At 39.2% G+C, this 27500-nt stretch overlaps 2 protein-coding genes and 1 long non-coding RNA gene across 5 annotated transcripts in view; 1 reads left to right on the forward strand and 2 right to left on the reverse strand.

Moving 5' to 3' along the window:
- Positions 1-3528: 3528 nt before the first annotated feature.
- Positions 3529-9201, reverse strand: ubox5 (U-box domain containing 5). 3 transcript variants are annotated; one of them, XM_043246779.1, is made up of 5 exons: positions 9131-9201; positions 8752-8824; positions 6420-7494; positions 4583-4690; positions 3529-3748 (listed from the first exon to the last, which is right to left on the reverse strand). In XM_043246779.1, the coding sequence occupies exons 2-5, from the start codon at positions 8803-8805 to the stop codon at positions 3573-3575; spliced, it is 1413 nt and encodes a 470-aa protein (XP_043102714.1). In that variant the 5' UTR covers positions 8806-8824; positions 9131-9201; the 3' UTR covers positions 3529-3572. The 3 variants fall into 3 exon arrangements, with proteins under 3 accessions (XP_043102714.1, XP_043102717.1, XP_043102716.1); XM_043246782.1 differs by having other exon boundaries at positions 8752-8836; positions 9131-9146; XM_043246781.1 differs by having other exon boundaries at positions 9023-9136.
- Positions 9202-11297: 2096 nt separating this feature from the next.
- lzts3b (leucine zipper, putative tumor suppressor family member 3b) lies at positions 11298-24344 on the reverse strand. Its single transcript, XM_043246776.1, has 7 exons — positions 24015-24344; positions 20336-20777; positions 18464-18973; positions 16488-16808; positions 15071-15301; positions 13579-14091; positions 11298-13124 (listed from the first exon to the last, which is right to left on the reverse strand). The coding sequence occupies exons 2-7, from the start codon at positions 20696-20698 to the stop codon at positions 12921-12923; spliced, it is 2142 nt and encodes a 713-aa protein (XP_043102711.1). The 5' UTR covers positions 20699-20777; positions 24015-24344; the 3' UTR covers positions 11298-12920.
- The window catches only part of LOC122350371, an 8297-nt gene continuing 3007 nt past the window's right edge, over positions 22211-27500 (forward strand). Inside the window, exon 1 of the long non-coding RNA XR_006251597.1 lies at positions 22211-23778. This is a non-coding gene — a long non-coding RNA (uncharacterized LOC122350371). The remainder of the gene's footprint in view (positions 23779-27500) is intronic.

Raw genomic sequence — 27500 nt, forward strand, 5'->3', positions numbered from 1 at the left:
GAAATACAAAAGTAAGCGTGTTTTTTATTCTTTTTAATTGATTTCACTCAGCATTTATTTAAAGTAATTTCTTTTTTGTTGAATTTTATTTTTTGTTTGGGGTGATTTAATCACGCAAAGCTTAAACTGATGAAGATGAGAAACGTCAAACAAGTTCATATTTTCTGTGATATATATATATATATATGATTTTATTCACTTCAGGCTGCGTGTAATAAGCCTGTTCATAACCCTGTTCATAACGTCACGTTTCTGCTTGAGAAGTGATGAAGAGTGACGTTTAATGAACATTCATGAGAACAAAATCATCTGACAAACTGAATAAGTCTCGCTTTCACCTTAAAGAAGATCGGTCTTCCGATGCATGAATTATTAATCACTAAAAAAGTCTCTGATGTGTATTAGCGCCTCAAAACTAGAATGTAATGATTACTCGCAGTCTTTCAGTCGCTCCAAAATGAGTCACGCATCCGTCCTTTTAACAAGAAGACAGTCCTTTTTTCACAAGTGCAGAGAAACACAATGGCTTATGGGTAAAGGTCAAAGGTCGTGGTGATTCTGTTTTGCTGCAGTAAAGATGTCAATATATACTTCTTGCAGGAAAACGTTAAAACACATTAATTATGTGTAATAAATATAAAATGCATAGAGTTTCTTTTATATAAATAAACTAAAATGGTCAAATATATACTTATTTAAATAAATATATAAATGTAAGTTTTTTGTGTCAAACTTAAATGTTATACCAATACATTGTAAATTACTATAATTATTTATTTATCCAATTTATTTAACATTTTTGTATTTTTGTGTGTGTGTGTGTTTTATGTTCAGGTTTTCCCTTTAAAAAACTTTACTTTTTATATATATTTTTTTTTATTTCAGGCCATTTCAGCTATTTTATTACATCAAATTAGTGTTTATTTTGTGTTTTTAAAATATGTCACAGTATTATTATATATATATATATATATATATATATATATATATATATATATATATATATATATATATAAAATTAAAACATAGAAAATCTACATACAAATGATGTTTTTAAGGTTTTATGTTTAGTTTTTTTTACTTGATGCAATTTTTTTTTCCAAGTAATAAAAGTATTTTTCATGGTTTAATTTTTACAAAATAATACAATTTTGAATTAGTAATTTATCATACTTTACGCTTATTATTATATATCATATATTTTATCACACAAATAGTTTTTTGACCAAATCCATTTTTTTATTCGCAAATAAAATTCACAAATTCACAAAAAAAGTTCTTATGTTGTGTTTAATTTTTAAAAAAGTTTTTTTTTTTGGTTTTATTTACACCAAAGGATTTTTTGAAACAAGTCTGTGTTTTCAAAACGTGTCAAAAAAGCTTTTAAAGTGACTTTTTTTAAACAAAGCGAGCGGACGGGACTGAAGGGGTTAACGTGAGCCCGAGCGGAGAGGAAGGTCAGGTCTCTGAAATATAAGATATGAGATTCATCTGAACGCAGGACTAAACAGCGGAAATGCCTGCTCAGTATTCAGAGCATCGCAGACACTAATCCAATCCAGCATTTCCATATTGTTTACGTGCATGCAGGCCAACAAAAGAACAATTTCAGCCAATAACGGCCGGAGAAGCCAGACGTGCTCCGAGGAAGATCATCTGAGAATATGAGGCGTAATGACTCGATTAGCGTCCCGAGGCCTGATCAGGCAGCGCGGGTTCACTCACCTCGTTAAGAAGCAGCGCTTTAATAATAGTCTTAATCAAATGCCGCGCGTACAGTAAATGGAAACGCTGTTGAGCTGTTTACGTCTTTATAAAGTTCGTCATCGGTTCGGATGAAGTACGTTTTCACTTTAGTCTCGATCCAGAAGACGGCGGCCTGCATTAAAGTTTCCCGTTTAGTCTATTACGGCCCGGTTTCCGTGGCGACAGCATCCCGGTCCGACTTCGCCCGGGAGCCGTTTCTAGCGTCCGGACGAGTGTGTGTGTGTGTGCGTCCTTCAGGAGTGTGTGTGTGCGTGTAAAACTTGGGTTTATCGTTACAATAGGGTCAGAGCCATTGAAACGCACACAAAGAGAGTTCAGCCTTGTGCCGCTTCATCAATCTCCATCCATTCAGTCCCAGGAGAACACAACGAGCTCAAGGATGCTTCGCTCGCTCCTCCGGACAAACACAACATTCAGCAGCTTCAGAGGAGGAATATTTCAGCTACATGGTGAAAGAATGTAATTAACGCCCTTCTTCCGCTCACCCTGAACGCACTTATTTGATTACAAAATCGTATATATATTTTTACTATTTCACATCTCTGTTTTCTGTGTGAACGTGTGTTAAAGTGTCATTTATTTCTGTGATCTTCAGCATCGTTAACGCACTCGTCAGCGTCCAGAAACCATAATAATACACCGATTTAATGCTCGAGGGACCTTTGTGATTATTATAAAACAGCTCGGCTGCCTTTTTGAAAGATTTTTTACTAAGTGTATTTATCAAGGACACGTTAAATTGTTAAAAAGTGAGAGCAAAGACATTGTTAGCGTTGCTAAAGATTTCGATTTGAAATAAATGCTGTTTTTTTTTTTTTTTACTTTCTGTTCATCTGTAAATCCTGAAAAATTAATTGCATAGTGGTTTCCGAATACTGCACTGTGTTCAACACTGATAGTAATCAGAAATGTTTCTCGAGCAGTGTATTTTTCTGATTTCTGAGGATCACGTGACGCTGAAGACCGGAGTAATGATGCTGAAAATTATAGAAATAAATTACACTTTAACACACATTCACACAGAAAACAGCTGATTTAAATACAATAATATTTAACATTTTTTAATGCATTTTTGAGCAAATAAATGCAGCCCCACTTCTTTTAAACATCTTTTTAAAGCTAAAATAAAATGAGTTTAAAGTTGCAAAAATTACATTTTGAATTAGTGTTTATTTTGTGTATTAAAAAATCAAATATCACGCTTATTATATATTACATATTTTATTATATAAAGTTTTTACTAAATACATTTTTAATCACAAATTAGTTTTTATGTTGTTGCGTTAATTTTTTTAAAAGTATTTTTTTATTTACAACAAAGAATTTTTTTAAACACAATTTTTTTAAAATCAGTTTAAAGTTCGACATTTCGTCACACTTTTTACTTGATGTGCAATTCATCGTCAATGACATATACGAACAATTCTTGAGTGAAAAGTATTTATTTCAAAGAATAAAAGTGATTGCATACATAATATATATGTGTTTCGCTGTGTATATTTGACATGCATGTATATATTTAAAAAAGTTATTTTATTCTTATATATTAAATATTTTCTAAATATATACAGTATCACGATGGTATTTATATATGCATAATATACACACACATATATGATATAAACGATTTATTTTGGACACAGTGTAAATAAAAATTTAAATATATAAAAATGCAAATGTATATATTCTAAAAAAAATATTTTTATATATTTAGTTATAATATAAATGTGGATATAAATATACACGAAAAAAAACAAAGTCTTTTGAATCATTCAGAAAAAGTTTAATAAACGTTCCACAGAGAATCAGGGATGAACTCGAGCGATGTCTCTGCCGGAGGACGAGGAGCCGCACGCCGGGCATTTGATCTCACGCCGTCTCAGACACGCTCCACACACCAGATGAGAGCAGACCAGAGAGTAAGACGCGCTCGAGGAGAACACGGACAGCCCACGGGAGCAGAACACACACTCCTGAAGACCTGCACCACGAGAACACACACACACACACACACACACACACACACACACACACACACACACACACACAGAAACCAGCGGGACTCAGGAACAGACAGCTCCTATGTTCATGTTTAACCTGTTCTGCTTTTTGAATATGGGACTTAAAATGAATTTTCAGACTTAAATTTTTAAAGAAATTTTTAAATCTCTTTTTAAAGAAGACACTTGGCAGATCATTGTAGAAGTGAAAAAAAAGTTATTACAAAAAGCTTACGGAACTTTAAATTTACGAAAATATAAAATGCTAAAATTTAAATATTATAAATATAAATATTATATATAAAAATATAAATAAAAATAAATAAATATATATATATATATATATATATATATATATATATATATATTATTTTTTTTTTTATATATTTTTAAAAAAGGTTTCACTCTAAAAGTGCTAGAAGATGAAAAGCATAAATCTAAAAGGAGTTGTTTTTCAAATTTGAGGTTGATATCTCAAAAAATGAGCTTTCAGTTAAAATTTAGACACCAATCAAACCCCATTATGATATAGTTTGTTAGGATTTCTCAGACTAAGATATTACTGTTTAAAAACAAGTCTAACGTGACTTTATTCTCCGATAATATCTCATATACTGAGAGCTGTTTGGGGATTTCAAGATATACGGTGCATGTTAAACGTCGCATTTTTAACCCGGTTTTATTACATTTTTAACGTTCTGCTGGGATCGGAGCGATCCAGGCCTTCCGGGGATCTCAGTCCAAGACAACTAAAGACTCGCTCCGAACCCAAGGCCCAAGCGGGATCAGGAATGAAACGCGAAAGCGTGTCGTACCGGAGGAGCGCTGGACGCTCGCTGAAGTGAAGGCCGGTAAGCCGCGGAGGGCCGCGTTCAGAGCCTGATCCAAGCTGTCCGCTAACCGCCGCTCGTGTGAGTCCGGCTCTGAAACACAGAAGAGGAAGTCGTCACGAGAGCGGCGAGGAAGGGAAGGTTTTCGTTCAAAGTCTTACTGCAATTAGAGACAACCCCGCCGAGAACTAGAGTTTCAAGCAATCAGACGAAGCTTTCTGCCAACAGTTTAGCTTCATAATCCTCACAGAGGTCGGCATTCAATTACAGAACTACAGCTTGGTCTCATTTTAAGATTTCCTGAATACAAAATAAATGCAATCAGTTACGGTCGCTGAGCTATTTTCAATGCTTTTTTTGTTGTTGCAATCACCCTCGCTCTAAAACACCAATGTTTCAGCCGTATATTTAACGTTCGATGCAATGCTTTGCGGTTTACGGATGAACTCTGTCTTTCAAGGCGTCGCGGGACACCAGATTCGATTTCAAAGGCCACTAAAACTATATCTTGTTCTGGTTTTAAGCCTGCATTCATCGGGACCACCTCAAAGACCGTGGTGTGCTTAAAAATGTAATCATTATAATAATTATTAATTAATTCAAGTGATGCTAAACACTACCGTGAGGTTAGCGTGAGTCAAAAAGTAATCAAATGTAGTCGGTTACATGACTTTAATCTGTAACTCGCTTCATTTCAAAAATCAAGCTCCCCGACAGTCTTCATTTAAACCCTGTTTTATTGTTTCTCGTCATTTCTCTGAATATCTTTCCTTCGGAGGATTGTTTCCCGTTCAAACACAGACAGAAGAGTTCACTTTAGATATTAGGCGTCCTATAAATCTAATAAAACAATAAGCTAACGTTTGTGTTACAGTAGAAATATACTGAATAGATGTTGCCTCCACAAATTTATTGGCAGAAAGAGGCATTTTGTATCGTATGTTGAGCGCACAATATATCTGTGTGTTCTGTGTAGATTTATAATGTACGTATTAATAAACTCTTATCCGGTGTGTGTTTTAAAAATATTTACATGTCTATATCCACATTTATATTATAACTAAATATATAAAATATATATATAAATAAATATATATATATATATATATATATATATATATATATATATATAAATATATATAATAATAAATATATATATATATATATAAATATATATATATATATTTAATATATTAAAATATATATATATATATATATATATATATATATATATATATATATATATTGTTATTTTATATTATATATATTTTATACATATATATATATATATTTATTATATATATATATATATATATTTATATTATATATATATATATATATATTTATATATATATATATATATATATATATATATATATATATATATATATATATATATATATATATATATATATATATATATATATATATATATATATATATATATATATATATATATATATATATATATATATATATATATATGTATATATATATATATGTATATATATATATATTTATATATATATATATATATATAATATGTATATTTATATATATTTATATATTTATATATATATATATATATATATATATATAACAGCACTAGTGCATTTATAAAAACAAAAGTTGCATCAAGGTTTTTGTATTTTCAGAAATTATTATTTATGTTGAAGCTATAGAACCTTATCGCCATCAACAACAAAAAAATGCAACTGCAACTCTTTAACTTTAATAATTCTCACTTTTCTCTCCAAAATGCACAAAAAAGATTGCTAAAAATGGCCTCATGTTGTTATTCTGCGGTAGCTTCCCTACAAACCTGAGGGAGCTTCGCACGCCCTCTTCGAAACCGAGCGATCGGGTTCAGCGGCGCTGGAGGGAAGACCGGACTCGTGCTTCCTTTTAGCAGAGCGGCTCTGGTTTTCTCGGGAACCTGCTGTCGCTTTAGAGTCCGAGCCGGGCGCTCGTGATCCGTCCGTCCGATCGCAGCCGGAGCCTGGGAGGAGTCTAACCTCCGGCGTGAGTCTGGAAGGCCGCGGTCCGGCCCGGTCTCCCCCGACCCCCGTGCATCCCGTCCGCAGAGCCAGGCGGTCGATGCGGCTCTTGAGGAGAGCGTTTGGAAGAGGCTTCGAGTTCTGGGTGAAAGGGACGCCGGTGAACGGGTCGTTGGGCGAACGCCCCCAAGTGGCTTCTCTCTTCTGGTACTCCTCTAGCGTGCCGCTATCGACTATCATCCCGCTAGGCAGGATCACAGGGAAAACCATGAGCTCTTGCGTTAAGGGATCGAGGAACTCCTCCGGGATTGGCGTGTCGGACGGTATCGGGTTTGGGAGGGGCGCCGGCGACGCGGCGAAGAGGTTGGGGCTTTGCACGCTTTTCAGATGCGCTTCCCGCAGGGTTTCCAGTTCGGACGCGCTACAGCGGCGAGAAGGCGAAGCCCAGACGGCGAGCGACTTGATGCCGAGCGCCGCCGCCGCCCCGCTGAAAGGAACGCCCACCCGGAGCCGAGCCACCGAGCCGAGTCTCCGAAGCTCCTGCGTCTTCGCTCCGGCCGGCGCCTGCGGAGGAGCGTCGCGAAACGGCGCCCGAGCTCGGAACGCGGGGTTACGGAAACACAGCCGCAGCTCGTCGCGCAGATCGCAGCGGGTCGCGAGGTCGAAGCGGCGGCCGTCCCGCTCCGGACACGTCAGGATCTCCAGCCGCCGCGAGCTCCTCCCCTGATCCATCCCCCACGGCCACAGCTCCAGGTCCAGCCGGCACAGATCCACCTCCTCCCGGAAGCTCAGCGTGACGTGGAACGGAGCCCGGAGGAAGTATTCAAGCTTGAAGCCCCTGCGGCGGGCGGCCGGATCGGCGGAGAGCAGGTTGGAGACGTCGTAACCGTCAGCGCACAGCTGTCAGAGACACAAAGACGAGACGCTGAAGGACCGACGACAATATCCAAACACGTTTGAGACGCGGGTTCTGGGCAGAGAACACCGCAAGGTCAGCTCAGACGCACACAATGCAGTCAGAGATGAACCCGGTGTTACTCATCGGGTTATTTAAAGGAAGATTGAAACCTATCTTTCATGGAACATTCCGTGCCTTTTTTCCTTGCAAATAACAATTTAATTTTAGCTTTGAAAGACTCAAGGATTTGTTTCAGAAGCAGCCGGGTTTGTTAAAAATAAAAAGAAATGTTGAAAGCAAAAATATGTGTGTGTGTATATATAGCCAAAAATACACTGCATGGGTCACAATTATCGTTTTTTCTTTTAATCGTAAGGATATTAAGTGACGATCATGTTCGGTAAACGATCATTTGCAAATGTCCGACAGTAAATGTATTATTATAAAGCTTCATTTTTGATTAGTAACGTGCGTCAGTAAGTACTTTAGCTTTAAAAGTGATTTTGTCAATATTTAAATAGTTTTGCGCCTTTTCAAATAATTGCATTTCAGCCAAATATTGTCCACAAAATCAATCGTAAAGCTTATTAATATAACTGATAATTAATTTAATAAATAAATTAAAAAAATTAAATAAAATAATAATTATATATATATATATATATATATATATATATATATATATATATATATATATATATATAATTATTATTTTATTTTTTTTATTTTTCGAGCTGAATTAATAACCCTTGATGTGCTAGAATTAATTAATTAAAAAACATGAATGCTATAGGCATATATATAGCAAACATAATTACTTAAGCCTTAACTAAAATTAAAGCAAAAACAGAAAAATTAAATCTAGTCCATAAACATTAACAAATGAAATCAGTGGCACTATAACAACAACAAGGGTAGCAACCCGTTTTTTAATTATCGTTTATACTATTTAGTATTTAATCGTGTATGCAATTCTATTCGATTTTTCTATTGTGTATTACTTTTCCCTTCGCTCTAGCACCAATCTCAATCGTATGGAACATTTGTCTTCACGTATAACAGACATGCCTCAACTAAACGACAAAACTAAATGGGTTTAATGCAATTTTTTTAATTCAATCTAACATGCTGCCCCAGTGCCGCTCTTGTGGATGCGATATCGCTTAAATCTCTCATTCCAGTCTGTATGTTACTGAATGCATTTTTAACATGAGGTCAAACTGCATTAAAAGAATGACAGGCCGTTGTTTGTGTGGTACCTTGTCGCATTGAATGGAGGTCTGGAAGTGCGATGAGCACAGGTTGAGCGCCATGGCCACCGCATCTACAGCACTGAAAGACAACCTATTAATATCTGTGAGTCAGAGACACTTCAGCAGTAGAGAAACTCATACAAACAGAACCCCACATGCAAGTGAACAGAGCTCTTAAAACCCAACCCCTACAGTAAAAGTGCACGTCCGTACTGCAGTGACATCACAAGCCACTAAAGTGTTTAATGAGGCGGACGTTATAAGACAGAGAACTAACATCAAACCAGCCGAGCGCTCGGACAGACCGGAAGCGTTGCTTGGCTCGAGACGCGCGTAAATAAGACATATAACGTTTGGGTATCACGCTGATCAAAACAAAACTCACCCGCAGGAGAAGAAACGGAAGCGGCGATGGCGTCACTTCCGGGATCAAGCGCGCCTGCGGCTCGCTACTGCCACCTGCTGGCGGGAAATCGCTTTTTTTTCTCCCCCAGCAATTATTTGCGTTTGAAGTGGTAGAAAAATAATAACAAAAACGCCTAAAAAGCCTTTAAAAATGACCCGCACATACCGTATTAAAATCATAGTCATATTAAATTATTATTGTAATATATATATATATATATATATATATATATATATATATATATATATATATATATATATATATATATATATATATATATCAGTATATTTCACTGCTCGTCGTAATAGAAGTGATTAATCCTAAGTGATTAATCAGATTAATCGATTAATCTGAATTATTTTCTAAAGGCTTTTTTTCTTTTGTTTCTTGGCCTGTTGTTTTAAATGGGTTTAAAGGTTTGCTTGCTGCTACGTAATTGATGTATAAATCGTAGTTATACGATTTCATAATCAACGTACAATGAATGTGTACATGTGCTGCATTAAATGTGGTGATTTATAGAATTAATTGATGGATGTTTTATAAAATGAACGGATGGAGGATTTATCTGAGGGTGCCATATTTGGGCAAAACGCGGGAATTCGTTTGGCGCGCAACGCTCAACGACGACATAGCATCGGCCTAGAAAATCGCAATTTTTTTCTATTTTTGCGCCTGACTTAATATATGATATAAGTACGGAAAAGTACAGTTTTAGTAGCAACAATATCGAAACTCTTTGGTGCTTTTTGAGCGCTCTGCTACCTTTTTTTAACTCGATGATCTATGCTAAGCTAGGCTAAAGGCGCTATCGCCGGACCCGGAAATCAGCTCTGAGGGAGTTAAACAGTGAGCAAAAACAGCGGTGTTTTCCTTTAAGTGCACATCGGGATTGCTCTCGTGTCTGTAATGAGTGCACTCGAAGACGTCTACGGTCTCGGGAGCCACTTAAAATGGCCGTCCCCTCAAGTAGTGCCCTATCTGAGGGTACAGGGGTCGATTTCGGACGCGGCCCAAGCGACACAAACAAGAGGTACGTTAAAAAGTCGTTAAAGTTCTGTTTATTCAGCGGCGTTTAAAGTTGAAAAGATTAGCTTTGTGCTGGTTTTACGAAGAAAGTATGTATAGTAAGTATAAGGCGGAAATTGAATAGGAAATTGAAAACTTGGTGACATTTCGGACAAATAATGGACTTTTTGGGGATTTAATGGCCCTTCTAATAGCTGTATTAATATTGCATTGAACTGTAAAGTCATGTACAATTAGTAAGAGCCTTTATCCCTGTTGCAAGTCTGATTTGAGCACTGGGTGGAGTGCGGGCCCTAATGAATATATAGAATATAAGTGTATAATGAGAGAGAAACGCATTACTTTTGGTGGATAAGTGAAGCAGAACTTTGAGTTAAAATGACCTACACCATGATTAAACCCGACGATGAGTACCTAAAGGGACTACAGAAAAAGAGGTTTATGACGCTACAATGTGAATTTTAGCTAGCGGGAAACACAACTTTAAGTTTGATCTTCCTAAAATAGTAAAACAATCCGAAGAAAGCATCTTTCAAAGATGGGTCACTCACAAAATGTGACTATATGAAAAACCTGGCCCGACTTACATTTAGGAGCTTTTCGTTAAATTTAGATTAATTCATTAATCTGCTGTTATAACTTTATAAGAAAACTATAGTTTCTTAAATTAGACGTTGCTTGCTATGTTTTTTTTGTAGAATTTAGTAGACATGCTATCACATGTTCCTACTAATGTTTATAAATAATATAAAAAATTATATATAATATAATATATATATATATATATATATATATATATATATATATATATATATATATATATATATATATATATTTTATATTTATTTAAAATATTTTTTATTTATTTATATATATATATATATTATATTATATATTTATATATATATATATATATATATATATATATATATATATATATTTTTATATATATATATATATATATATTTTATATATATATGTATGTGTATATATAATGTGTGTGTGTATATATATATATATATATATATATATATATATATATATATATATATATATATATATATATATATATATATATATACACTTTTTTTTTTTTCCCAAATATTTCAAAGAGGACTTGTGTCTTTATCATTTAATGTGTTTTCGACCGGATATGCTTTTACGCAAATCATTACAGTAACATAAATACGAACAATAGAAGTATAAAAACATAGCATTTGATCTCTAAATCAATTAATTACATCGTCAAATCAAATAATTACATCAGAACTACACCAAAAGGAATATGGTTTTGGAAACCGCTGATGCGTTTAAACCGTTTCATCGGTGAAAAGTCTTACATGTTACAGAAAAACAAAGCTAAAACAGCGGCTTTATTCACAATAATCGGAACGGGCGAAATGACAGCATGTCTCGTCTTCTCAAAATATGAACACGCAATATGTCGGTATACTGGAAATAACGATTTCACATAAATAACCATCGTTTTCACGGCCTGCCTGTCTACCCACAACACACTGAACATAGCAGCAGCTCTCAGAACCGTCCAGAAACATCGCTGCAGAATTGGGAAAGCAAGTTCGGGTTTCAATTTCAGCCAAATGTTAGTAATTCTGCCTGCAGATAGGAGCCCTCTGTTTGTGGTCTGTTGACCGATGCTCCCCGGCGTCCCTGAAACACGAAACCTCACCGAACCAACACCTTCGGGAACAAAACGCCTTTCTCCGCGGGTCTCTTCCGCTCAGCAGGACTGCATTTATCCAGTAAAAATGTGACATATTATTACAATTCAAATGAGCTGTTTTCTACTCGAATATATTTTACAATTACATTTATTTCTGTGATTTTTAAGCGTCATTACTCCAGTCTCCGGCGTCACGCGGCCCTTCAGAAATCGATTTAATGCTCGAGACACGTTTCTGATCATTATCAATGTTCAACAGCTGTGCTGCGCAGTATTTTTGTGGTAAGCCGTAATAGGTTATTGAGCCAAAAAAACGGAAAGGGATGAATGCTTTAGTTCAGTAAGGATGCTTTGATCTGATCGGTTGTAACAGTAAAGACGTTTGCAATGTTACAAAGGACGTTTATTTTGAATAATTGCATGAACATGCATCACAGTTTACACAAAAACGTAAACTGATAGTTATCAGAACTGTTTGGTTGAGCGGTAAATCAGTATATTTTAATGATTTCTGAAGGATCATGTGACTGAAGAGCGGAGTAATGATGCTGAAAGTAAATGATATTTAAAATGTATTACTATGGAAGCGTGTTGCAAAATTGTATCTCGCTCAATTCGAAGGAAAAAAGGCTTTATTATCAGCTCAGGAAAAACTAGAATTGTGACCACCTTTTATTATTATTATTTTTTTTTTTTCGTGGCAGGAAAAAAACGATTGTGATTTATGTAAAATTGCAAAGGCAAGGTTTTTCTTTTATTACACGGCTTCCACAGAAGACAGATATTTTAAATTGTAATGATATTTCGCACTTTCCGCTGTATGAATGCGGTCCTGGCGAGCAGAGGAGACTACTTTTAAAGCATTAACGAATCCTAATTATTCCAAACTCCGTTCCCGTGCGGCCCGCACAGACCAGCGAAGCGCTTCTCCTCCGTTTCGCCGATGACCAAAAGAGATGTCAGAAGGTTTGAAAGCTGAAAGCGCGTCCCTTTTGATTCGTAACCGCGTTATTCTGTCATCTCACGCAGAACCGTCCGCCGTCGATTGTCTCGCGTCTAGATCTCCGTGGACTCGATCCGCTCCAGGCGAGTAGGTCCGGGCCACGGAGGAGCCAGCTGATGCAGAGCGGGCGGTTTGGGATCTCCGGCGGTCAGCGGGACGGGGAGGGAGAGGCCGACGGGCGAGCCGGGCCTGGTGCCCAGTTTAGATCCGACCCGCTCCTCCAGCGCCTGATACTTCAGCACACGCTCTTTCTCGCCCTGCGAGAATACAGGAAACACGTCAACTATTATTAGCATCTAAAACGGCTGTGTAGCGTCACACGATCCTTTCATCAATGTGCAAAACAGCCGTGATGCATTTTATAGTTTGCAGTAAAATTAAGAAAAACGACCCTTTTATTTAGCAATTGGTCGAAAGTGCCGGAAAAGACACCCGTTTCAAATCAACGCTGCTGTTTTGTGAAACGCAAAATACTGTGCAGCGTTGTTGATAACAGAGTGATGGCTCTGACTATAAATGTATTAAAAAGTGATTTCTGATTAGTAATATGCATCGCCAGGAATTTCATTACTTTAAAGGAGATTTTCTCAAGATTTAGATTTTTTGCCTGATATTATCTTAAAAAACATTTATTCTGAAAAAGATGACCCTTATGATTGATCTTGTGGTCAGGTTTCGCTGCAGGCTACAGAGTTTCTACAAAACTATCACCAGGACGGGGATGGAGAGGCTGACGGGCGACGATCCGGGCGATCCGGGCGTGGTGCCCAGTTTGGCTCCGAGCTGGCCGACCCGCTCCTCCAGCGCCTGGTTCCTCTGCAGCGTCTCCACGTAGCTGATCTGCAGCTGGGCCTGGTACTTCAGCACCCGCTCCTTCTCGCCCTGCCAGGTGTGGCGCTCCTGGGCGAAGGTGAGGGCCTGGCGCTCTCTCTGCTGCCGCTCCAGACACAGCTCGCCCTGCAGTCGCTCCAGCTGCCTCCGCAGCTCTCCGGCCTCCTGCCGCTGCGCCTTGGCCTCGTCGCTCTGCAGGCTGAGGAAGCTGTCGAGGGGCAGGGCGTCGGGCGAGCGGGGCGAGTGCAGGCCGGCCCAGGGCAAGCTGCTGCTGCCGCTGATGTCCCGCAGGCACACGGCGTGATCGTTCCTGCAGCTCAGCTCGCTCAGAGCCCGCTTCAGACCCAGCACCTCGGCCTCGAACACCACCAGCTTGTCTCGCAGCATCGACACCTGACGAGAGAACAGAGACGGGGTGACCCGGAGCACAAAGCACCTGGGATAGGACGATACTAGGCTGAGAGAAGCTGGAATCTGAGGGTCTGAATATCGAGAAAATCACCTTCGAAGTTGTCCAAGTTAAGTTCTTAGCAATGCATATTGCTAATAAAAAAATTAAGTTAGATTTACGGTAAGAAATCAACAAAATATCATGACTTTTACTTAATTTCCTAATGATTTTGATGCAAATAGGTGTCCCCCGGAGAACAAAAACGAGGCTGTAAGTCTTGAGGGTCAATTTTTGAATAATCAGGCTTTCTGCTGAGGTCTGGTTTGTTTTGATCAGACAATGCCTGTCTGAGATGCAACTATTAGAAAATCTGGAATCTGAGGGAGCAAAAAAATTAAAAATGGAGAAAATCACCTTTTAAAATGGTTTAAACGAAGTTCTTCGCAATGCTTCTCGCTATGCAAAAACATGCATATTTGACACGTCCCCTCAGGGTTAAAGGCTTTGTTCGATGAGTGATTATGAAAAAAATACGATCATTCTGGTCTGATGCAACAATACCGACTTTTAAAGTTTAGAAAGCTACAGTAGGACATTAACCAAATATCTTCATGGAACACGCAATCTTCTTAATATCCTGATGAATTTTGGCACAAAACAAAAACGTATAACTTTGGCTGAAATGAGTCAACACACAGTCAACTTTATATTCTTGCACTCTTAAAAATGAAAGTGCATTACGATGCCACGGGAGGTTTTTTTTTTTTGTTCAAATGGTTCCATAAAGAACATTTGAGGAACCTTTTGGTTTCACAAAGACTTACAAAAAGGCAAGAAAGAGATGTTTTTTGGAAATGGTTCTTCCGTGGCATCGTTGTGCACCTTTATTTTTTCATTAAAGCCCTAACCTCGTGTATCGGCGTTAGTAATGGGTTTATTGTTGTTGTTTTCAAACAGGACGTGTGTGTTTCTGTCGGGCACCTCTGTCAGCGTCCTCTTCAGTTCTCCTTCACATCTCTCCAGCTCGCGGCTCTTGTTGGTGTACGAGTCCTTCAGGCCGATCATGGTCTCCTCGCGCTCCTTCATCTGGGCGTTGAGCTCCTTCAGCTGGCCCCTGAGGGCCACCATCTCTCCGGCCCTCTGCGTCACCTCGTTCTGACTCTCCCGCAGCTGCTGCTTCAGCAGAGAGATCTCGCCCGCTTTCTGACACAGCTGATCGACACAAAGAAAAACAAAGCGGTGCTGTTTTAGTGTGCTCCAGGTTCCTGGAATACATGCACTACTGGTTAAACGTTAGGAATAGTTCAAATTGGTTTCTTTTCTGCTCACCAATTGAGCATTTATTTAATCAAAAATACAGTAAAATGTGAAATATTACTGTCATTTAAAATACTTATTTTCTGGTTGAATAAAAAGTAAGCTGTAATTTATTTCCGTGATGCACCTCTGAATTTTCAGCATCATTGCCAAATATTATTTTGCTTGTTTCATGTAAATTAATTACTTATTTTGACTTGTTTTTACTTAAATCCTTCTCAATATTTTCGCTGAAAACAAGACAAAAAGTCTAAACAAAAAATGCATTTTATTTTTTTTTTGTAGTGTAATAGCAAATGCATGTTGATTCACAAATGTTTAGATATTTATACTAGAAAATGACAAACAATCTTGCATTTTTTGCCGTGTGCATGCTACAAGCAGCATTTTAATAAACTGTTCTGGCCATGTGATAATTTGCACTAAACATGTGAAAGTGCACATATTTAATTGAGAGCCTTTCTTTTAAAAATGCCCTAAAGCACAGTTTTTAGAGCTTTAAAATAACTTTTCTAGTTGCATAAAAGTAAACTAATTTATTTCTGTGATGCACATCTGAAATTTCAGCATCATTGCTAAATATTATTTTGCTTAACCCATTGGCAGATTATTTAGCTTGTTTCAAGTAAAATTATTTTTTTAATGAAAACTATCTTATCTAGAAAACCCTTCTTGATGTTTTGTCTGAAAACAAGACAAAAAGTCTAAACTAGACGAGCATTGTTTTGTAGTGTAATAGGAAATGAGAATGTTTAGATATACTAGAAAACAAAAAATCTTGTTGATAACAATGGTTCTGACTAAAAATATATTAAAACATAATTTCTGATTAGTAATATGCATTGCTAAGAATTTAATTTGGAGATTTTCTCAATATTCAGATTATTTTTTGCAGCGTTACAGTGTTCATGGGACAATTTTCCCTAAACGTGAAAGTGCACATAATTAAATGAGAGCCTTTCTTTTAAAAATGCCCTAAAACGCCGTTTTTAAAGCTTTATAAATGAAACCCTTTTTTTATTGTCGCCGTTGTGGGGTTCGATTGAGAACGGATGACTAAAAGCCTGTGTTTCTCTCTCACCTCCCACTTGGTCTCCTCCAGGCGAGGCAGGAGATCGGCCTGCTCCTTGCGGTAGTCCAGACACTTGCGCTCCAGCTCCTCTCTCTGGGCGAGCAGGGTGCTGATCTCGTCCTGGAGCCGGCCCTTGTCCTGCTGCAGGCGGGCGATGTGGGTCTGCAGGGCCTGCTGGGTGCGCTGGGCTCGGTGGGTCACCTGCTGAAGACGCCCGGCGTAGTTCTGCCTCAGCTCCTCCATCTCTCGCTCCCAGACGCGCTGCTTCTCCTCGAACACCTGCACGATGGCCGCCTCGCTCTGGTCCAGGTTACGCCGCATGTGGATCACCTGAAGAAGAGCCACAGGAAAACACAGAATAGAAGTAGGTAAAAGTCACACACCGCAAGAAATCTCCTCAGTATGCTTTGCCTTATAGTATAAATATCTAAACATTCAGTAAAAGGCCATTCATTGACCATCTTGTCGGGCATGTTTGCAACAAAAATCAATTTATGGCATATAAAAAAAGAATGACTTTCACCCCAAATACGAATTCGTTGTAATTTTCTTTTCTTTTAAGTTTCCCCTATCCTATTTTTTGCTCCTATGTCAGTAAGATTTGACGTTTTATTCCCCAAATACTTATTTGAAAGCTTAAACACTTTACTTGTATGTGTTTTTTTTTTTTTTTTACGGGCATGATCCAGATATCTTAACGTCTTTGACCCATTTGACTGTAAAATGATTTAAGATACGTCTTGTTTCGTGTAAAAATAAAAAATAGATTAATTAAAATGTGTTACAATAGTACACTAATGATAATCTGCCAATAGGGCAAGAAAATCAAGAATCAAGATTGTTTTTTTTTTTTACCGTTTTCGCAGATATCGTTCTTGTTTTACAATTAAGACATTTATTCAAGTGTGCTGTTAGTATACTTCTTTTAAAGTGGAAAATAGGAAAGTATACTTATAGAATACTCAGAAATATACTTAAAATTGTACTTAAATGTATTTAAGTATACTTATAGAAAGTATATATATATATATATATATATATATATATATATATATATATATATATATATATATATATATATATATATATTTGATTATTATTACATTCTGAATCAATTAATTATTATTATTAAATATTTATTTTTGAAACTTACCCACATTCAAGTGTCTGAAAAAAAGAGCGCATGAAGCTAGTATAAAATGTTTTTGATATGTTGTATATGCACATAACACATACACAACGATACCTAAATAGGGACATAGCAGTGTAGTTAATGCATGAAGTAAAGTTCACTTCAAGAAAACTTTTGGGTATACTAGTAATATACAACGTACTTCAAAGTATACTAAAAATGCTACTACAAGTATTTACAGTTTTTCTGAATTGCTGAAACACTAAAACCCATCGGCCGACCTCGTCTGTGCAGTCTGTTATCAAAACCTCAAACCACGTCACATCTCACTTAGACGTTTCGGCAAAACTCTAAACACCTCCTCATTCTCCAAACACGTTCTGAACGTCATCCATACTGATAAACACAAGTGACGGCAATCAATCACAAACAGAGAACACGTGATGGACTGAACACAACCGCTGAGCTGCTAGGATCTATCCCTGAGAACTATGTTGTGAACAATGTGTTTCCTGTTTTTCTGCGTGTTGTTCACTGGCTGCTTGGCAGTGCGTATCATTTTGATCACTTTGTTTATGATTTGAGATCGGTGCTCGATTTTGAACACGGGTGAAACTGTTTGAGGCGACGGTTTTTCATTTACGAGACGAGTCAGAGGTTTTGTAAACAGCGCTTGAGGTTTTGTTTAACGGTGTCGGAAACCGGAGCAAGGTTTTAAAAATTGTGTTTTAGCAAGTGAAGGAAAACTGCAATTAGAGTAAATGTGATGTCCACAAAAGACCAATGTTTATTTTGACACATGCAATGTATTTTTGGCCATTCCTAGAAGTTTTCCCTGTTTTGTGCTCGTCACCTCCTGCTCTTTCTCCCAGAGCCGGTCCTCCAGGTCCTGGATGATGTCGTCGGTGGAGGGCGAGGGCTGGACGGTGGCGCTGGTGTCCGTCAGGTGACACAGTCTCTGATAGGATAAGCAGCTCTTTCCGGAGGAGGACTGGCCACTGTCGGACACGCTCAAGCCGTTCTGATAGCTGGGTTTATCTGGTTTGTCGAGCGGCGGCGCGGTGCTGCTCAGTCTGTTGATGTGGCTGGTGGAGGCGCTCAGGGGCCCCAGGGCTTGAGCGGGGCCGTAGCTCATGGTGGGCAGACTGGTCAGCGAGTTCCTCCCGGAGTCGGTCATCCCGGCCGGGCCGTCGTTTCCGGCTGAAGGGTCCCGATCCGGACTGTCCTGCTCACAGAGGGACTGTGGAGCGTCGGAGCCAGCGGAGCGTCCTCCGCCCGACTGACCCAGCAGATTCTGCATGGAGTGAAAACTCTTGGGCACCACGGGCTTGAAGGCAGACGGACGCACCAGAGCAGAAGTACTCTGAACCAGGAAACAAATCAGGTTCTTTTATTATTATTATTATTATTATTATTATTATTATAACAGCCTTTATTAATGATGTATCTTATGTCTGTGTCTGTTTGTATGTATTTATCTATTTGTGTTTGTATGTGTCTGTCTGTCTATGTCTGTGTCTGTCTGTCTATGTCTGTGTTTTTGTCTGTCTGTGTCTATGTCTGTCTGTCTGTCTGTGTCTGTCTGTCTGTGTCTGTCTGTCTGTGTCTGTCTCTGTGTCTGTCTGTCTATGTCTGTCTGTGTCTGTCTGTCTGTCTATCTATCTATGTCTGTCTGTGTCTATCTATCTATGTCTGTCTGTCTTTCTGTGTCTGTGTCTGTCTATCTGTGTCTGTCTATCTGTGTCTGTCTATCTATGTCTTTCTGTCTGTGTCTGTCTGTCTGTGTCTATCTATCTATGTCTGTGTCTGTCTATCTATGTCTGTCTGTCTATGTGTCTATATCTATCTGTGTCTGTCTGTGTCTGTCTATCTATGTCTTTCTGTCTGTGTCTGTCTGTGTCTGTCTGTCTGTGTCTATCTATCTATGTCTGTCTGTCTGTCTGTCCATCTATGTCTGTCTGTCTATCTGTGTCTGTCTATCTGTGTCTGTCTATCTATGTCTGTCTGTGTCTATCTGTGTCTGTCTATCTATCTGTGTCTGTCTGTCTTTGTCTGTCTATGTCTTTCTGTCTGTGTCTGTCTATCTATGTCTGTCTGTCTATGTCTGTCTGTCTATCTGTGTCTGTCTGTCTATCTGTGTCTGTCTATCTGTCTGTCTGTGTCTGTCTATCTATGTCTGTCTGTGTCTATCTGTGTCTGTCTATCTATCTGTGTCTGTCTGTGTCTGTCTATGTCTGTCTGTCTATGTCTGTCTATCTATGTCTGTCTATCTATGTCTGTCTGTGTCTATCTGTGTCTGTCTATCTGTGTCTGTCTATCTATGTCTGTCTGTGTCTATCTGTGTCTGTCTATCTATCTGTGTCTGTCTATCTATGTCTGTCTGTGTCTGTCTATCTATGTCTGTCTGTCTGTGTCTATCTGTGTCTGTCTATCTATCTGTGTCTGTCTGTCTGTCTGTGTCTGTCTATCTATGTCTGTCTGTGTCTGTCTATCTATGTCTGTCTGTGTCTGTCTGTCTGTGTCTGTCTGTCTATCTATGTCTGTCTATCTATGTCTGTCTGTCTATTTATTTATCTATTTGTCTGTTAATCTTCTATCGTTGTTTTTTTGCTGTTTTCTAAGATATTTGTTTGTGGCTGTATTGTACAGCACTTTGTATCCATTGCTAGTTGTGTGGAAGTGCTTTTAAAACAAGGTAAGAAAGAAAGCTCTTCGTCAGTCGTACCTGCTCGAGTTTTCCGGACACAGTGAGGATCTTGGGCGGTGTGCGACTGTCTCTCTTGCTGTTGTTCCCATCTCTGCCCTTGACCTCGTGGTTCTTCTCCGTGCCGTGACCCACCACGTTCCCGCACGCATCCAGAGACACTCCTCCGGCTCTGTGCGAGGCCTTGTCCCCGTTGCCGGGTCGAGACGAGGCGGCGTTGTGCTGACCTCGATCCGTGGCGGTGCTTTCGCTGGAGCCGTCCGAGGCGGAGGGAGGCGCGTGGAGACGGGACAGAGGAGGGCCACGAGGGAGGGTGGTGCGAGTGCCCACGCTCTTCATGGCAAACTCCTGCTCACCGGCCACTCCGCTGCCCACACTGCCCATGCTGGGGAACCAGAGCGTCAGTCAGCGCCGCGAGCCTCCGCATGGGCCGTCACAGCTGCCCGACCCCCAGAAACACTCACTGTAGTCAGAGCACAGGACCCAGATTCAATCATAGTGGTCAGAAACATAGTTTTTTCTCAATTGCTTTGGCTCAATTCTCAAATGCTTTGGCACATGTGTGCAACTGTCTGCACGACAACTAATTGCGTATGGCTTGTCGAGTCAAACTCTTCACAACGTCTCGGTCATTTCAAAACGATCCGTTGCAGTTTTTCTCAATAGCTTTGCCACATTTTTCTAAACGGTCTTGGCGTTCTCTACACTGTGAGTGCAGCTTGTCACAAATCTATTGCATGCATGCAAAATGCATGCATTACTCACCCAAAACATTTCATTCATGCTTCAAATCCTAGTTATTTTGCCAAGGCCATCAAAATATAAAGTATTTTTGTCATGGCGTGAGCCACACCGGTCAAAATGTTCGGCTGTGTTTTTCAAAGTCAACCAAAAATTAAGGTTTTATAAAAACAGATATTTAGATATTTGTTGAGAATAGTCAACAGCATATAGACAAAAAGTATATAAACATTTGTATTTTTACAGTACATTTATTTTTTGTAAGTGAAATCTTGCTTCATATTTCTTGTTACCACAAATACACAAAAATAGCTCGTTTGCCAATTTAACAGGCGTTACAAACAACGTCCGTGTCGGATGTTTATACATCGTTTTAAACGTGATGGCTTACGCAGTGAAGTGTGATTGAGAAGTTGTGAAGAGTCTGACAATTGAAACGAGAGCCAACTCATCGGTTTTTATCAACAAGCCATATGCAATGAGTTTTAGCGCAGACTGCAGTCAATCGTATTTACTGTTTGAACCAAAGCATTTACAATTTGCTCAAATCAAAAGTCAAGAAGATAATCTGAGACGAACTGTATTGTTAGTTTAGTACCGACCTGAATACAGTACATCACATAAAAGATATTTACATATAGTCCACAAGAGAAAATAATAGTTAGATTTATACTTCAGTAGTTTACATCCCCTTGGTTTTTAATACCGTGTCGTTACCCGAGTGATCCACAGCTGTGTGTTTTTGTTTGTTTATAGTTTTTCGTGAGCTAATGGTTCAACTGCCTGTGGTTCTTCAGTAAAAAAATCCATTGGCTCCCACAAATTATTTTGTTTTTCCAGCACTTTCGATGTCTGTACGGTGTTGAGACGCATCTTTTCAAAACGTAGACAACCGAGGGATTCGTACGAAACCATTACAGAAGGTTCAAACGTTCACTGACGCTCCAGAAGAAAGAAAAAACATGCATTAAGAGCCGGACGTGAAAACTTTTCAGATTTTTGTCTATATATAATAATAATAATAATAATAATAATAATAATAATAATAATAATAATAATAATAATAATATAATTATTATTAAAATTATAAATATTATTATTATAATTATAAATATTATTATTATTATTATTATTATTATTTTATTTATTTATTTTTTCTTTCTTCCAATTAACTTCCCATCAGAAGGTAGAGAAGATGTTTTCTAGAAGACAAAAAAAGTTAAATTTACCCTGATCTTTATACAGTTTTCACCCCCGGGATCTTACAGTTTTCCCTCACTTGCTAAAACACACTTTCTGAAACCTTGCTCCGGTTTCCGACACCGTTAAACAAAACCTCAAGCGCTGTTTACAAAACCTCTGACTCGTCTCGTAAAACGAAACCGTCGCCTCGAAACAGTTTCACCCGTGTTCAAAATCGAGCACCGATCTCAAATCATAAACAAAGTGATCAAAATGATACGCACTGCCAAGCAGCCAGTGAACAACACGCAGAAAAACAGGAAACACATTGTTCACAACATAGTTCTCAGGGATAGATCCTAGCAGCTCAGCGGTTGTGTTCAGTCCATCACGTGTTCTCTGTTTGTGATTGATTGCCGTCACTTGTGTTTATCAGTATGGATGACGTTCAGAACGTGTTTGGAGAATGAGGAGGTGTTTAGAGTTTTGCCGAAACGTCTAAGAGAGATGTGACGTGGTTTGAGGTTTTGATAACAGACTGCACAGACGAGGTCGGCCGATGGGTTTTAGTGTTTCAGCAAGTCAGAAAAACTGTAAGGCGTCATTCTACGAATAAATGCATATTGCGTGTGCATCGTTATTAGACCAAAAAATGCTTTCTACAAAATAACCAGAAATTATTCTTAAGCAGCAAATGATTCTGATTTCTGAAGGATCACGTGATGGTGCTGAAAATTCAGATTTGATCGTGGAAATAAATTATATTTGAACACATATTCAAACTGGAAACAGCTATTCGAAACTGTAATAATATTTCACAATTTTTACTGTATTTGTGGCCAAATAAAGATTTAAGAAGACTTCTTCAACCTCATCCCTTTTGATTAGCAGTTTCCAAATATGCAACTGCTCTCTCAATTATGGACATTTCTTTCAAGACCAAACAGTAGCTGGACGAATCGCTCAGAATGGTTTCAGTAAACAGAGTTGAGCCTCGGCTCAGTTAATCCAGCAAACAAACGCACTTACTGAAACCAAACCTAACCGCGTTACAGCGTCCAGACCGATCCAGGCTCGCGTTTGACGCCGGTAACGTGACATCCATGTGCGCGACGCGCCACGGAGGACGCCGAGCTGCAGCGCCGTGACCGGCCAACAGAGGCTTGCCATTACCTCATCCGTTCTCGCGCTCGCACGCGTCTGCGTTGCCGCCCCGGGCTCGTTCCGGGCCACGAGGTGAGCGCGCGCGCGGCTTTGTGCGCGGAGGCGAGCCGGCGGTCGAACTTTCGCGGGGCTCCGCGAGGCCGCAGAACCGACGCACAACAAGTGACGCCTCGGGCGGCCAACTCTCTCTCCCGAGCACAAAAGACCGCGCGCGCCGTCGCTCTCCAGCGCGCGAGCGGAGACCCGCGGCGCCTTCCGACGGCGCCGCATCTCTACACAGACGCGCTCTCCATTTTCTGCTCTTCCGCGCAAACAAAGACGCGCCGCGAAGATGGAAACCGGGAGACGGGTCGCTTTTCTCCTCCTTCCCGCTATCGGTGCGTTACATAATGCGTCCTCGCCGCTTTATCTGCGAGAGAGAGAATGGAGATCCGTTCATTGGTTTACTTCCAGTCGAGTGAGTCGCAGTGATAGTGGAGCTTCTCTCTCTCTCTATCTATCTCTTAATATCTCTCTATCTCTCTCTCCGTGCCTGTTCTATAATCAGTCGCTTCACGCATCGACAGCTTTGTCGCTTCGCGTATGAAATCCACACGACCGCGATCGTACTCACTGTTTCAGCACCGCGGACAGCGACGCGCGTCACGTCAGCCGCGTTCATTCACCGAGCCGCTCGCGTCGCGTCCATAAAACCGAGCGGCGTGCGTCTTGACAGGAACGGGTCTCGGGTGATGATGATGAGGAGGAGGAGGACGGTAGTCGGTATCAGCTGAGCCACACACCCACCTTCGCCCCGCCCCTCTGCCGCACGCCAGCGACGCCCCCCGAAACGCCGACGGGGACTGCGCACGCGCGTCGTGTATGTCACGCTATTCGGTCAGGCGTTTGTAGTGCGCGCGCGGTCCTCCAGAGGGAGATCCGAGAACGTTTACGTCTTCTTTAAGCGCTTCAAAATGTTTTCTGCTCTTTAATAATTAATTGACGTGGCCATTGCGCAAAACGGCGATTCGTCACTGCTGACGTTCAGATGAACAAGTAAAAGTTGCGGGTTTTTCCTCACTCGGTAGTTATATTTCTGAATGTAGCGATGGAGTGTCGAGTCCAAACGGAGAAAAACAAACCATAAAAAGTCTTAAAGGAGTAGTTCACCCAAAAGTGACCTTTTGTATTCAAGATGTTTTGGGTCACCGTTGACTTCCATATTATTATTTTTTTCCTACTGTAGAAGTCAACGGTGACCCAAATCAGCCTTTATGTAGTTACAGACTTCTTTCAAAATATCTTTCAGAAGAAAGAAATTCACATAGATTTGGAACTACTCCAGGGTGAGTGAATGATGACAGAATTTTCATTTTTGGATGAACTGTGCTATTCCTTTAATTGTTAATTATGTGTAGGCTTACAAAATTTAATACATTTGCTCCGTGCACAGTTAAACTAAATGGTTACCCCGTAAGCGAACCGAAAACGAAATGAGTGGCATTGCATTAATGCCTATTTTTATTGCGTCGTATTTTTTATTTATGCTTTTGTACCGCGCTGGACACTTTAACCAATCACACGTGATTCTGTTGAGTTTATGAACGCAAAGACCAATCAAAAGCCTTCAGGTGAGTCCATCTCCATCTAATCTTTTGATCGGTCGCAAACTGTATAGTATGAAGTAGCGATACAACCCGTCACACAAACTACTATTAAAATACAGTCGTGTTATTAAAATATTTCTAACACGTCGCGCGTAGTTAACAGATTAATAATATAAGCACGCGACCGTTTTCTTAATCCCGTGCATGCCATAGATCTGACCGTTATCGCTGCGCTCCCGCCATTTTTGTGTCTATATTCAAATATAAATTTCGCGCCATAAATGAACGCGCGTTAAAACCGCTCTTCAGCGAGTGCTAGCGGTTCACTTTGCACGCTATGTAAAGTATCGTGTACATTTCCAACTGAACGAAATGATTCTGATTTATATAAAAAGCAAAATCTACAGCAGGGAGGTTAGTGTTTACGGATCTCGTGATTTTTCATTTTATTATTTCGCCCTATTAAGCAAGATTTGCGTTAGTAAGTTATGACGTCAGGTGGTTAAGGCTAGATGCTAATCCTCTTTCATCTACCAGGCATGTAGCTTAATTTTGTCACGCTGTACAACAATAATCACTGTTTTTTTGCATTGTTGTAATGGGTAGATTCAGGGTTGTGTAGACATTAATAAATAGCAATCTACTCGGTAGATAATTAAAGTTACTGTTAGCTTCCTGTTTTAGTCAATCCCTTCTAACCACATCCTGTCAGGCGCGCTTCAAGCCGCTTTCACTGGCAGAAGATATCTATTAATAAATGCGCACTTATTCGTGTTTTTATTTCTAATTTATGAACCCATACAAGATGGCTTAAAATCTAAATTGACTGCATTTATTTTGTTAGCGAACATTGCGCAAGTCAATCCACACAAAAACAATGTATAATTTCATAATCTTCTAATTCAAATCTAAAAATGCTCCACCCCTCTAAAATGACGGGCCTTCTCTGATGACATCAGTTTGACGGTGATAAACCTAACCACGCCCCTCCAACGGCAGCGTACTTTGCTACATCCAATCAATTCGCATAAAAAAAAAACAGGCCACGCCCTCTATTTCCCCCATTCAATACTCTGTTTCCAAAATTGGTCGCAAACTTCCGGTTCACGGGATTTTGAATGAAAATTTTGTGATTAATTGTTATATTTTATTCAAACAGCTTATTTTTGGTATTTAAAAACACCCTGAAAAATAGCCTTTTGTCTATCCCACATGAAAATACAGTAATTTATAGTAAATACTAGCGTTTTTGAACCATACTATAGTAAAGTACTTGAATTAATTTTTGGTAATTCTATAGTTGCTGAGGTAATAATAATTCAATTCAATTCAATTCAAGTTTATTTGTATAGCGCTTTTTACAATGGCTATTGTTCCAAAGCAGCTTCACAAAAGCAAATTATTACATAACAAAAGCAAATCATTCCACAGACAAAAGCAAGTCACTACACAGCAGGATGCGTTACAAAACAGCAGGATGAATTACAATGCAGAAAGTTTAAGATAGAATGGAGAGGCTCGGTAACTAGATGCCTCTGGATGTGAATCCCGAGGTGGAGACAAAAGGATAATTAGCGTAGCGGCCATTCATACTATTGGAAATCACGATGTACTGTAGCATAGGTTTATGTTAATCTTTACGAGTATGCTTTGCTAAAAAGATATGTCTTTAGCCTAGACTTAAACTGAGAGAGTGTGTCTGATCCCCGAACATTAGCAGGAAGGTTATTCCAGAGTTTGGGTGCCAAATGTGAAAACGCTCGACCACCTTTAGTAGACTTTGCTATACGAGGAACTACCAGGAGCCCTGAGTTTTGAGATCTTAAAGAGCGTGACGGGTTGTAGCTTGACAGAAGGCTGGTCAGATAAATGGGGCTAAACCATTTAGAGCCTTGTAGGTCAGTAACAGTACTTTATAATCAATTCTGAAATGAACAGGCAGCCAGTGCAGGGAGGATAAAACTGGGGTTATGTGATCATATTTCCTTGTCCTGGTAAGAACTTGAGCGGCTGCATTCTGCACTAACTGAAGCTTGTTTATTGAAGATGCTGGACAACCAGCGAGCAGCGCATTACAGTAATCCAGTCTAGATGTCATAAATGCATGAACTAGCTTTTCTGCATCTGAGAGAGAGAGCATGTGTCTGAGTTTAGCAATATTTCTAAGATGAAAGTAGGCAGATTTTGTAACGTGAGTGATATGGTGTTCGAAGGACAGGTTGCTGTCCAATATCACACCCAAGTCTTTAACTGTCGGAGTAACGTTTATATCACATCCATCTAATTGTAGTTTGAGCTCAGAAATTTGCTGTAAGCATGTTTTTGGTCCGATAAGAAGCACCGTTTATTAGAGTTTAATAGAAGAAAATTTCTAGTCATCCAGTCTTTTATGTCTGTAACACACTCTGTTAATTTAGACATTTCTGATAACTTATCAGGCTTAGATGAAATGTATAGCTGTGTGTCATCTGCATAACCGTGGACATTAACCCTGTGCTTTCTAATAATGTTCC

The sequence above is a fragment of the Puntigrus tetrazona genome, chromosome 8, assembly GCF_018831695.1.
Source record: "Puntigrus tetrazona isolate hp1 chromosome 8, ASM1883169v1, whole genome shotgun sequence".
Taxonomy (NCBI): Eukaryota; Metazoa; Chordata; class Actinopteri; order Cypriniformes; family Cyprinidae; genus Puntigrus; species Puntigrus tetrazona.

Bases quoted from the DNA above. Each gene is read 5' to 3' on its own strand.
- ubox5 (XM_043246779.1), bottom strand. From the start codon at position 8,805: ATGGCGCTCAACCTGTGCTCATCGCACTTCCAGACCTCCATTCAATGC. The intron at 7,495-8,751 runs GTACCACACAAA...TGTCTCTGACAG, and splicing joins CCTCCATTCAATGCGACAAG to CTGTGCGCTGACGGTTACGA. The intron at 4,691-6,419 runs GTTTGTAGGGAA...TCTGTGTTTCAG, and splicing joins GGCGTGCGAAGCTCCCTCAG to AGCCGGACTCACACGAGCGG.
- lzts3b (XM_043246776.1), bottom strand. From the start codon at position 20,698: ATGGGCAGTGTGGGCAGCGGAGTGGCCGGTGAGCAGGAGTTTGCCATG. The intron at 16,809-18,463 runs GTGACGAGCACA...GCTCTTCTTCAG, and splicing joins TCTGGGAGAAAGAGCAGGAG to GTGATCCACATGCGGCGTAA. The intron at 15,302-16,487 runs GTGAGAGAGAAA...TGTGTCGATCAG, and splicing joins TGGAGGAGACCAAGTGGGAG to CTGTGTCAGAAAGCGGGCGA.